The 12,310-nt window shown below is 41.0% G+C and overlaps 1 protein-coding gene across 1 annotated transcript in view; it reads right to left on the bottom strand.

Moving 5' to 3' along the window:
* The window catches only part of lrig1 (leucine-rich repeats and immunoglobulin-like domains 1), a 44,804-nt gene that overhangs the window by 18,481 nt on the left and 14,013 nt on the right, over positions 1-12,310 (bottom strand). The window contains exons 2-3 of the mRNA XM_037679246.1: positions 5,868-5,939; positions 5,029-5,100 (exon numbers count right to left, since the gene is read on the bottom strand). Of these exons, the coding sequence (XP_037535174.1) occupies positions 5,029-5,100; positions 5,868-5,939 (144 nt within the window). The remainder of the gene's footprint in view (positions 1-5,028; positions 5,101-5,867; positions 5,940-12,310) is intronic.

Consider the following 12,310-nt stretch of genomic DNA (forward strand, 5'->3'; position numbering starts at 1 on the left):
TGTGTGTGTGTGTGTGTGTGTGTGTGTGTGTGTGCGTTTGTGCGTGACTTATATTCAGGTTTGTATGTTACATTCAGCTTTAGCAAATATAACATGATTTTATATTAAATATTTTGCCATTCAGGTGATTGTTGCAACAGAACAAAAAAAAATCTGAGCCTCTAAAAATGTCTACAATATTTATTGAACTGTCAGCTTACCAAAAATAAATAAATCAAGATTCAACAGCCCTTTGCCTAAAGTCACCAAACTGCATCAACCATCTCTTTATTCTTTTACATGTTGACACAAACTTATAACATACACACAACTCACTGCATGGACTTTTTTTCCTCTTTCCTGCTGCTTTGCATATTTTTATCTTTTGCTAGATTTAATCTTTATTTTCATTTGCTGATTAAAAAAAACAAAATAATGTGCAATAAATCTCCTGATGCATGCTCAATAATCCAGGCAGAAAAATCTAAAAAGTTAAGTCTGGTCCTCTGGATATTTAAAAAAAAACAAAATAAAAAAAACCAAAGCAATAAATAAATAAAAAAATAGAAACGTTTCGTCTTTCATCCAAAAGACCTCTTCGGTCTGAGGTGCAATAAAGTTTCAACGAACGTTGAGATCAGACCCATTCAGACTGATTACAATCAGAAAACGCTGACTGGTTGATGACTTTATGAGATCGGGTTAGTTTGCTTGAAATGCGGCACTGAAGACGATCAAGTTAACCCACAATCAGACACCATGAAAAACCTTAAATATGTAGTTAGCAGCTTTGCTAAGTATACATGTCACAGACAGTGCATGGAGAGCAGGTGCTCCACAAGTCAAACCTATAAAAACAAGGTCAGTCTCTACTTCCTTCAGCCTTTTGACCAGCTGATGAACACACACATTTACTGGTGACTAGGAGGAAGAGCGGGTCACACCACAGTGGCCCACCTGAATAAACAGAGGCAGAGATGGTTAAGGATGAGCACACATGCACAAACACACACACACAATACAAATGGGAAGCAAACACACGGGACAGAGCAGCAGACAGTGGCTACAGTGAGCAAAAAGGAGGGAAGGAAGGAGTGAAGAGGGGAGGAAGGGGGTGGGATTAAGGGGTGAGATGGGGTCAACAGCTGGTAACCTTTTGCTGGGAAAAACAGATCAGACTCAAACTGGTGGGAGAGGTTGCTCACTTCCAAATTTTTCTCCACATTAACTGCATTCATTCCCCCCCCCCCCCCCCCCCAGCTAGATTCCAGCTGTGCGTTAGAGACAGATAAAAAGCCTCAGCGCTCCACATCTTTGAAGTCCAGGCGTACAATCGTAGTGTTTATAAAAAGTGATTATTCCACAGCCGGTGACATTGCTGATAGTGAGGAGCTCGGTTGCCTCTTGTTCTCTTTCATGTGTGGAGGGGCCTCAGTCGGCTTAATTCAGATTAATTCCAAATCTCATTACCCCGCCCCACTGACCGTCTGATTAGCATGAGCCCGGCTCTTTTTGACACTTCTTTTGATGTATGGAAAAGAGTGTCGGGGGTTTACACCAGCAAGGTCCCTCCCCCTCGTTTCCAGTGTCATCTTTGGGGTCGATTGTTCGTCTCTTTCTGTTTGATGCCAACGGTCGGGACAAAAGGAGAATTATTTCAAAATCAGATCATCCGTCGGGCAGTTTGATTTTTTATCCCGGGCTGTTTTAAAGGGGCCGCTTTGATGTTGACAAGGCGGAGAGAAGTACGCTGGGAAAGTTTGTTTTGCTCTGCTGTCATTTTGACGCCGTGTTTTAAAACTTTTTGTTGCTTCTCTCGTCTTTTTTTACGCCATCCTGCTGTGGCATTCTGGGAGTCTGCAGGGCCTCAGTGCCAAATGCACTGTGTGACTGTGGGAGCCTGGCATATGGTGTTTGGATGGTTCCTCAGCAGAACTTTATTAGCAAAGTTAACTTTTCATTCATAAAAATTATATGTATTAGGGTTAAGGTCATTTCAAGCACAAATAGCAGCAGCAGTAAGCTGTAGCACTTCTGGTGCAGTCTTCGGACACTTCCATCATGATTCTGCTAGAATAACCATGTCAGCTTTCCCCCCTGCATTATCAAAAGGGGCACTCCGCCCCCGACATCAACCCCCATGAAGGTCATGGTGTGTAATAAATTAATAAACGTCTGTATGAGTTCGCACATTATCAATTCACTGCAGCCGGGAGAGACGCCAAAGCCTATACATCATCGCCCCTACCCCCAGCTCTGCACTCCAGACCTCCCGGGACTTTGTATCTAAACTTTAGCATCGTTTTAAATGTGTATCAAACAATGTGATGTGTGCACGCCATGATGCATGCATGCACTAACACCAATGCATGTGCAGCGTCATCATGAGCGCATTAGTGTCCAATTTGTACATGTGACCAAACTTTGGTTAGCGGAGAGAGAATGCATGTTGCAAACAACACTCACTGTGAACATGGCAACAACAGCAGCCAGGTTATCGCTCCTGCTCTGGGTCCCAGTGAAAAACAACATTTTTGAGATTGCAGTTGTTTTAAGACAATGGGATCCATTTTTGTCTTGGCTCTGTTTGGACTAGCTGTAAAGAAGTCAGTGAGCATTAAAATCTATTTATCCAAACTGAGTTCATCTACAAAGCGATCTACAACAATTGTTTAGCTTTAATTTTATACGCCAGCCAGAATGTTTAAGTCAGCAAACCAGCTACTGCTGAAAATCCCCAAAACCAGACTGAAGACCAGAATGATCCTTTGTTCTGACGTGGCACATTAGATCTGTCCAGAGCCTCGATTTGAAAAGAAAAATCTTCTTAAAGATTTACTTTTCTCCTTGAATAGTCAAGTTGAGTGACACTCTTTTTAAACTCTATTTTACAATTCGTTACTGTTGTACATACTAATATAGTTACATATTTACATTTTATCTGTTGAACACTTTGGTGCTGGAGGTACTTTTTGAACCTCCAACATTTGCTGCCAACAACTTCCAGTCTTCCATTGTGTACATTTCAAGCACATCGCTGAGGCAAAACAAAAGTTTCTCATTAGACGGGCCATGTGTAAAAGGCTCAAGTAAACGGCGACTACCCCCCCGGTACACTGAAACACTCAGAGGTAGTCTGACTTTCAGACAGTGGCACCTACATACGAACTCCTCTCAGTCTTTGGGAAAGTTTTGTTTGATGAGCAGCTAAAGGAAGAATTTCTTGTCCATTTAGTTGCGTGTGTGTAAGCCGCAGTCTCTCACAAACTTGTTGTCAGACAACATTCCAGACAATCATCAACCAATGGCACAGGGACAGTAATGCCTCTGCCAGTGCACACGCAAATGCTCCCATACAGGACGGCAAGTTCAGATAGTTATACTGGATTCACTTTAAATAAACTGGGTTTATTTCTCACTACCTTTTTTCATTTCCTTTGACTCTCTCCTTCCTCTTATTACTTCTCCTTAATCATCACTCTTCTGACACACAGGGATGTCACCCTGATCTGACACTGTTCAAACCTTTTATCTCTGACTCCCTCCCTGTTTTCTCATCCTTAACCCTAACCCCCCAGTTCACTGTTACTCGTTTTACTGTAAGCCATGTGACGGACAGCTGCAGCTGCAAGTGCTTCAGCCGGGCCTTCGCTTCAGCTGCGTAGCTTTGTAAAAATCTGACCCTCCCTCTAGCCTCCACTCCCATCAGGACTGGAGGCTTTCCTCCCTAGCAACAAGCTTCAAGTCAGGCCAAAAAAAGACACCCTGATCATTAGGAGGGCCTTCCACTTTCCAGTCTGCGGTGAAGTAAAGGTGAACTCGCTCCTGTCCGTATCAAAGCAAAGTCAGACTGACACAGCACCAAGTATTAAACAAAAATATCCACACAAATTAAACAAAACTGCACGTATGCCGACTATCCTCTTCCTGCTGACTGTGTACAGCTTAAAGAAGTATTCTGACCACATTAGTGCATCAGGACGATTTCTGAGAAGCAGCCAGATGACACACTGGGGAGAGGCGAGCGTGTGACTCCCACAAAGCTCAGCCGCTGAAAACGATATGACGATGAGCAACCATGACATGAAGAAACAGCTGTACACTTTACTACCAGGCAGGCAGTCGGCATAGGTGTGAAAGAACAGACGGAGTGCAGCTTATGATTAGAACCAGACTAACCTAGCCGAGTTAAAGTATTTGGTTTCAGGTCAAGCGAAAATGTTCGCTGGTCACGTGAAGGGAGGAAAGCTGTGAAATGCTGAAGAACAAAAGTCCTGTGTGTGTTTATGTTAACAGCTATATTCACTTTTCTGGCAATTAACACTTATAGCTTAATTTGGCCACACCCCTTTAAATGTCTGTGTCAATACTGAAGCTTTAGGAAGGATAAACACAATAATATACCATCATTTACACGATAAACTCCTAAATTATTTCATTTTGCATTCAATCCCTAACTTCAATCTGCAAAAACCGAAGTTATCTCATCGTATACCCTTTGTTTTCTTTTTAACCAACTTAAAAAGAAAAGAAAAATAGGTTTGCAAATGGATTGCTGAGTTCACATTTGTGACATACACAAGCGTGCACACGCCCTTCCCAAATACGGCAGTAAATCTCCAGTGAGATGCCAGAGCAGGCAATCCCCATAGGCAGTTTCACAACTGGGAGAAACCAAGTTGAAACCGTACACGATCTGACACTCCAAACAGGCAGCACCACTCACTGCAGACAGGACCACATAGCAAGCTAATGAGACTCGTCGGTTCCTTGAGCGACTGCTAATCACTCAAGACTGAACTCCATATTGATTCCAACACAGCTCAAAAGAAAAAAGAAGATTCTTGATCTAGTTTGGTGCAGCAAGGTCACATTCATCGCTAATCTCACATCAAGTCTGTGTTTCTTCTGAGCTGTAGAGGCATCCTCTACGGATTTCAAAAGACTATTTAAAGAGCAATTTTTAAAAATCCACCGAGCTAAAAGTAGAGCAAAAGAAAATATAATATTTCTGGTAGCGTTTTTAAAAGATGGTGATGCAGTACTCACAAGTAGAGGGATACGAGTTTGGAAGCTTGTCCTAAATCGGGTATGGAGGTCAGCTCATTGTGATCCAAGCGTCTGAAAGTAACAAACGACAGGTCAGAGTTTAACAAGTGCCCCGAACAAAACTGGAAATGAAAACTTTTCAAACTTATAAATTAAACACAGTCTGGAAAAAAAAAAAAAAAAAAAAACAGTACATTAAAATCAGAATATAGAAAAGGTATTAAAACGTTTAAGCTTCTTGTCATCGCAGTTCACTTCAACAGTTTCAGCTTGCTCCATCGCATTAATCTGAATTCAATCTATTCATAAATCAAAGCGTTGCAAATACAACTTGTCACGTCTGCCGCAGAGCAAGTGGCAAGTCATCTTTGTAAAAACCAAAAATAACACGTGAGTAAAAACAGTCCAGGAGCTTATGACTGCCGGGCCGGCCTGCCAAAGATGTCAGCAGTGTGTGTATCCTTGATTTGCCTCTGTGTGTGTGTGTGTGTGTGTGTGTGTGTGTGTGTGTACGTCCTGTACGTTGGAGCTGAGTGACACAAAGCCAAGCCCTCTCCTCACTATATAAAATATTTACAAGGCCAGCGCTGGCCACAGTATCGGGTGGTGGAGGGGAAGGCTTAATATAGAAAACCACCACTTAATTCTTAATTGGACTTAGTTCAATGAAACACATAGCAGGATGCTGCTAGAGAGTACTGTGTAAAATACATGGAGAGTGACATTGGTCTGCATAAAAATCAAAACCAACATAAGCTGCTCAAAATACAAATACAACAATTTGATATTACTGAGAACAATTAATCTGAATGTGTTCAGCTGTATGAACCATTACTTACAGCTCACTCAGGTTGGGAAGGTTGATAAACACTTCAGGGTTGACAGAGGTTAACTTATTGTGACCAAGATTTCTGGAAAAGAAATAAAAGAAATTTGTTAAGATAAACAGAATACCTTGGAACTAAAAGCAACACATAATTTAGTCGTGCTAAGATCTTTAAAAACAAAATCTAAATTTATTTCCCCAGCAGTTTAAAACAAAAAAAAAGGGGTGTGGGAGAGTGTCATGATTAATAGCAGTGATTACATCTACCGTTTGACAAACAGCATCATCCGTCCACACGTCTGAAAAAGCTGCAGTACATAAATCCAGCCAGCCTTCAAGGAGGGCCCGGATCAATACTGTCGATACAGAGTGCCTCTCTCCTGGCTCACTTTCCAAACAGAACCGGCAGGCCATTCATCTGCAGCAGTCAATTTGCACTTTAGGCTAACGATGCATTTAATAGCTGCCACTTGACTTGTACCGAGGCTTATTAGAGAGCGATTTGTCCCAGGATATGGTGATACTGCTGACAAACAACAAGTGGAAAAGTGGGGGCAGGTATGCTGAGTGTGCCTTAACGAGCATCTGCATTTATAATCCCCCTTCCTATATGAAATAAATTAAGCTTTTCCCACACATAAACAAGTGTCACCCAAGTCATACGCTCGCCCTCTGCGCAGTTGGCATGCAGCCTGCGTGTTGGCAAAGCGAGACCAGTGTTTGTGTTTGTGTATTGGAGTTAGCTTGGCCGGAACAAAGGGAGCCCACAGCTCCAGGCCGCCTTCCTCCTGCCCCCTCTACATCCCCCCGTCCAGACGTTAGACGCTCCAGGAATGTTTCACAGACCTGCGGAGAGATGGTCGTTTGTTCCCAGAGACCGGGGACACTTTTTTACCTGGTATAACACATTCCTCATACTCTTGTGTCACTGCGGTCTTAGAAGAGCAGCACAGCAAAAAAAATAAGAGTTCAGAGTACCTCACTTTGTGTTATACATGTTAGGGAAATCAGAGACAGATATTAAGACAGCTAATGTGTGGAAGGTGGGTTAATAACACGGCACGCACAGTGTTTTCTTAAAACAATCAATCTCAATTGCCATACGACTTGACAGATTTCCCTTTCTTGTCTTCTGAGCTCAATTGCAGATAATGACAGCCTCTTTCCCCAGTGAGATTTCTTTTTCTTGACGAGCGTGTGCGACGAGATAATAGCACAGCCTGTGCCTGCCCTCCAGGCACAGGTCTGACAAGGTGGTGTGCATAAACACCTATGTTGGCATGATGGTGTGTAGGTGGCACCTCCTTCTGTGGTTTATTTGGTTGAATTATTATCCCCTGCAACAGGAGGCAATTATTGCATAATAGTAAAGAGCAAATAAATGCAATGGCCATGCCAGGAGGTATAATCTGCCAACTCACACACACACACACACACACACACACACACACACAAACACACAACAGCAACAAGATGAAGTCTGAGGAGTCACTTAGAAGGGCAATCAATAGTTCTCATTAACCTGATTTTGGAACAGAACACCAGTGTTAAGACTTTCTTATACTTTAAGAAAATGAAGCTTTAGTCAGCAAATACACCATCAAAGAGCTCCTTTAGTATTTAAAAGTGAAAGGGAGCTATTTTAATTACAGCCCTAGCATTACTTGAAGGAATGCTGCCTAAAACTGAATGTTATACATATTTTAGCGGTAGCTAAGGTAGCTTCGTTCTGGTGGTCATCTTGTATTGGGTTTAGTGCAAATGTTAATGGGTTTTGTGTACAGCCAGTTACTTTGGCTGGTGGTTTATGAGTTATTTTATTAACAAACAGTGTTGACTCTCACAGTGAATGTCAAAGTTTTGAGCAAAGCTGGTAAACTGAGGCGAGCTGGTCTGGGAAGCTCAGTCCTCACCTCCTTCTACGGGTGTGCAGTGGAGAGCATCCTGTGCTCCAGCATCAACGTATGGCATGGAGGCTGCACAACTGCAGAAAGAAAAGCTTTGCAGAGAGTGGTGAAGGCTGCACAGAAGACTGTTGGAGTCAGCCTCCCCACCATCACAGACATCTACACCTCCAGATGCAAGAAAAGGGCCACCTGCATCATGAAGGACCCCACTCACCCAGCACACACACTTTTTGCCCCGCTCCACTCCGGCAGGAGGTTGAGGAGCATTAAGTGTAGAACCACTAGACTGAGGAACAGCTTCTACCCTGTAGCTGTTACTCATAAATCCCTCACCAGAAAAATCACTGTAATGCCACCTTAATAGGTGATATGTGACTTATCTGTGCTGCTGATTATCCATGCTGCTGATTTCTTACCTTAAGCTGCTATATTCATACCCATCTGGTCTCAACAGACTCATGTTCAGGCTGCTGTTTAATACGCCATATTATATTACATTATTGTTTAGCGTATAGCTTAATATCCTTGTATACTGTTTCTTTCATATAGTTTATATTTTTGCTATTTTTGGGTGTACGTGGGACCTTGAGTACATAATTTCGTTCCACCTCATGTAACACATGTGATGTGAATGACAATAAAGTCACCTTGAACAATGTTTAGAGTTCAGAGTATGTGCTGTGAATGCCTCAACTACTGACACAACAAAATTTAGCTCAGTACCTGTAAAACTGACTGAGTTTAGGGTGGGCGATATGGCTCAAACATAATATTGTGATATTTCAGAGCATTCTGACAATAATGATACATTTTGTGATATTAAAAAAAAAGAAACAGTTATTCATTTGACAAAATTAACTTAACATGTTGCTTTACAGTATTATATAAAAACTTCAAAAACAACAAGATTTAAATTTACTGCAATTACTTTATTTATTAAAGTATTCAGTCTCATAGTATAAAAATAAAAATGATCCTTCTGTTATTTAGATTGAAAAAGTCTGTACAAAATATAGAACAACAAAATCTACCATAAAAACTAAAGTGCAGGTGCAGTTCCCAAAAAAAAAAAAAAAAAAAAAAGAATTTAAAAAAAACTCCAGCTATCTATGTAGCCCACGTTGTTATCAAAACACCACCTGGACACCCAGCAGTTAAATGACAACATACGGCTAAACATGTCATCGCTGGTCAGGTTGGGGAGGGGGCCAGAGAAAACTACAGAGTCCGACATGGTTTTAGCAAAGTCACACACCGAAGCAACATTAATTTTAGTGACCTCCGATTGGAGTAACTGGGTATCATTACTGCTAAAGGAGGCAAAGGAATAAATAAACATCTGACACATGGAGCAAGTGAAAACAGAGGAAGCTAGAAAAGAAGCAGAAGCTATGCTAAGCTAATGCTAGCAAGAGCTAGCAGATCCCAGTACACCAATAAAAACCAAGAAGTGTTTCAAGTAGGGATGCACAATATCATCGGCATGGTATCGGCCAATATTAGAATTAAAGTTAAATATTGGACATCTGCCATTCCATCAAAATAACTTAACGATATAAAAGACGCTGTATTTGTATGACAACCCAGTGATGAGAATGCCTGCAGCGGAAGCACAACTTGATGACGTCACGCACGCCTACCTCATTCACGGCAGAGAGAAAGAAGTCAAAATGTCGGCGGTGTGGAAGTTTTTTTCGTTGAGGATATTGGATTCTGAAGATTTATGGTCTACGTTGAGCCTCGCTACATCGTTCCCAGTCAGAGATATTTTTCCGACGTAGTCTTACCCGAGTTACAAGCCGTCATTTCCAACGTCATTGAGAAGGTAACAGCTGATAGCACTTGGGTGAGTTTTACCACAGACATTTGGATGTCGCGTTAGCCCTGTTAGCATGATTAGTCTTACAGCACAATGGATAGACAAAAACTTTGGACTTATAAAGTTTGTCCTTCATGCACAAGAGTGCAGAGGATCCCACACTGCAGCTGAACCTGGAACAAGCCTCCACAAGTGAGACAGCATCACAGGTGACTAATGCGAATAAATAACATTTAACACTTTTCATTTAATATAAGTTAAAGTGCTATGCATATGGTTGTTACTGAATATGTCACCAGCTCTTACAGCTGTTACACAATTTTTGTAGCAGATAAGCCTAAATAAGAGGGCTATGTTCTGACAAAGGAAAGTATTTATATATCAGTATCGGTTATCGGCCAAATGTTTTATAATATCGGCATATCGGCCAAAAATCCAATGCTGTGCATCCCTAGTTTCAAGCACTATCCAACAGTAGAAAAACAACTATATTGAACGTGTTTGTGTACTAAAATGAGATGAGCGCCCCGCCATGGCAAGTCATCTAGGGGAAACACTGTCATGGTATAATTTATTTTCCCAGGCAAGTTTTTTTTATTATTATTAGTAGTAGTATCGTGAATGATATGATATGGCCCAGCCCTAACTGAGTTATAGCCTTTATTTGTGTTTGTTAAGGTCAGTTGGCTGTGTTGGCCACCATGAATGAGGTGGATTCAAAAAGTAAACCATTTGTGCATCCAATGATTATGTACTGCACGATGCATTGTAACGAATCCTTTAGTTCATGAGATATTTAGCTAACACTACAGACTAACCAACACAGGAACATCATTTCCCCTTGTCTTTCAACAGTGGGAAAAGAACACACTGATCTTCAAATAAAAAAAAAGGTAACATAAAAAAGAGATGACTAAAAAAAATTAAGTCGCATCTAAAAGCCAAACCTGCCATACTGGTGCTAAAAGCCAAGGCGACAAACAAAACTGGTCTTTTGTGTACACACGCAGGCACGCATGTACCTTCTGCTGAGTCACCTGTTGTGTTTATACAACTGTGTTTTTTCCCTCTGCTTGATTCAAACTGATTTATTTTCCTACCTATCAGCTCAGATAAGTTTCACAGTCTTTTAACACCTACTGGAGGAGATGGTGATAAGGCTGCTTTTTCTCCCTCGCTAACTCCCTCCCCCATCTCTCTCGAAGAAGAAGAAGAAGAAGAAGGGGGAGAAGGAGGGGCGTGCAGTTAATGCTTTCCAGAAAGTGATCGTACACTCGTGCATTTCTGGAAGAATTTGCTGTGACGGAATCAAAGGCATAAAAGCCGTAAGAGTTTTTGACGGCTTTAGAAGTGGAGACACGTCAGAATAAGACGCCAACAGAAACAAACAAGCTCAGAAGAAAAGGAGCAACCAAAATACCCTGTCCGGTGCCAAGCTGCGTTTAGCTTTCCACAACTTACTTCAAGATTCTGTCAAATATATTCATGTCAAATCAACTCAAAAAAAGAAGAGGTATGATATGTATAGTAAAGTTATGATGTAGAACACATTGCTAAAAAAATAATAATGAAAAACTATGGACTACTTTAAACTGCATTGTTAAGCCAAACCCAAATGTTGCCATTGACACTGAAAACCTGCTGACTGAGCATAAGCAGGGTGAACATTTTGTACATTCCACAGTTAAAATCAAGTCCTTCCACTTTTGTTTTTTTTAAGCAAAACTCTGGAAAACACTGACCGCACATTTCAACATGAGTTATCTTCTTTCAGTAGAAGTCAGAACTCGAACAAACTACACAAGAAGACAATCTCTTGATCTGAAATTAAAGTATTTTCGTTCATTGAAGGATTGCACATCGTCCAGCACCCCATGTCAACATTTTGAACTAAGACCCTCTTATGCTGAAAAATGACAAAGTTGTAGCTGTTTTAGTCAAACTTTGAAAATAACTTTGTGGGCAATCTCGTGCAAAATGACGAGCTCTTGCGTTATTTGTTAACAATTGGAGTATGTGTTGCGTGAATTACTGTAAGTTATTACATTTTAGCTTAACGTTTGTGAAAATCACCGAGGTACAGCAACTTATGAGTTTCACTGATCTTGAGTCAGGACTAAACATGCCCTAATTAGAAAAGAAGAATCCAAGAATCTCTGGTATGCGAAGATCGATTCACTGCGGTAGCCACCTTGAACGGAGTCCAAACCATAATCAGTTGTAGATGTCAACGTAAGGATTAGTTTCTGAAAGTTTAGTTAAAATTCATCTCGTAGCTCATATGATATTATGCTAATAGAGAGTTCAATCGAATATTTAATAGTAAAGCTTTGAACACAGATCTTGTACGGTCAGTTGTCACTCAGAATTGGGAATCAATCTGAGCTACTACCACACCAAACTTTTGCTCAGTATTTAATTAACTGAGCTACGGAGTGCGCTCTCAGGACATTATTACCTGCAGTGTTCCCTCAGTGAGGACTGAACTAGGCAAAAGGGCCTTCTCCTACTCCGCTCCAGTTTCCTGGAATATCTTACAAAAAGATTTGAAGCTCTCGACCTTGACCTCTCTAAGTGTCTTTAAGAATCTGTTGGACTCCTGGCAGGGTCCAATGCAGACATGTTCCTGTTTTTAGTTTTCTACATTTGTCTTGGAATCTAGCTGTTTTTTGTTTTGTTACCTTTTTTCCTTTTAGCCATCCTATTTGTTAAAAAAAAAAAAAAAAAAAA

Source organism: Nematolebias whitei, chromosome 7 (assembly GCF_014905685.2).
Source record: "Nematolebias whitei isolate Nwh7 chromosome 7, NemWhi1, whole genome shotgun sequence".
In the NCBI taxonomy this organism is placed as follows: domain Eukaryota; kingdom Metazoa; phylum Chordata; class Actinopteri; order Cyprinodontiformes; family Rivulidae; genus Nematolebias; species Nematolebias whitei.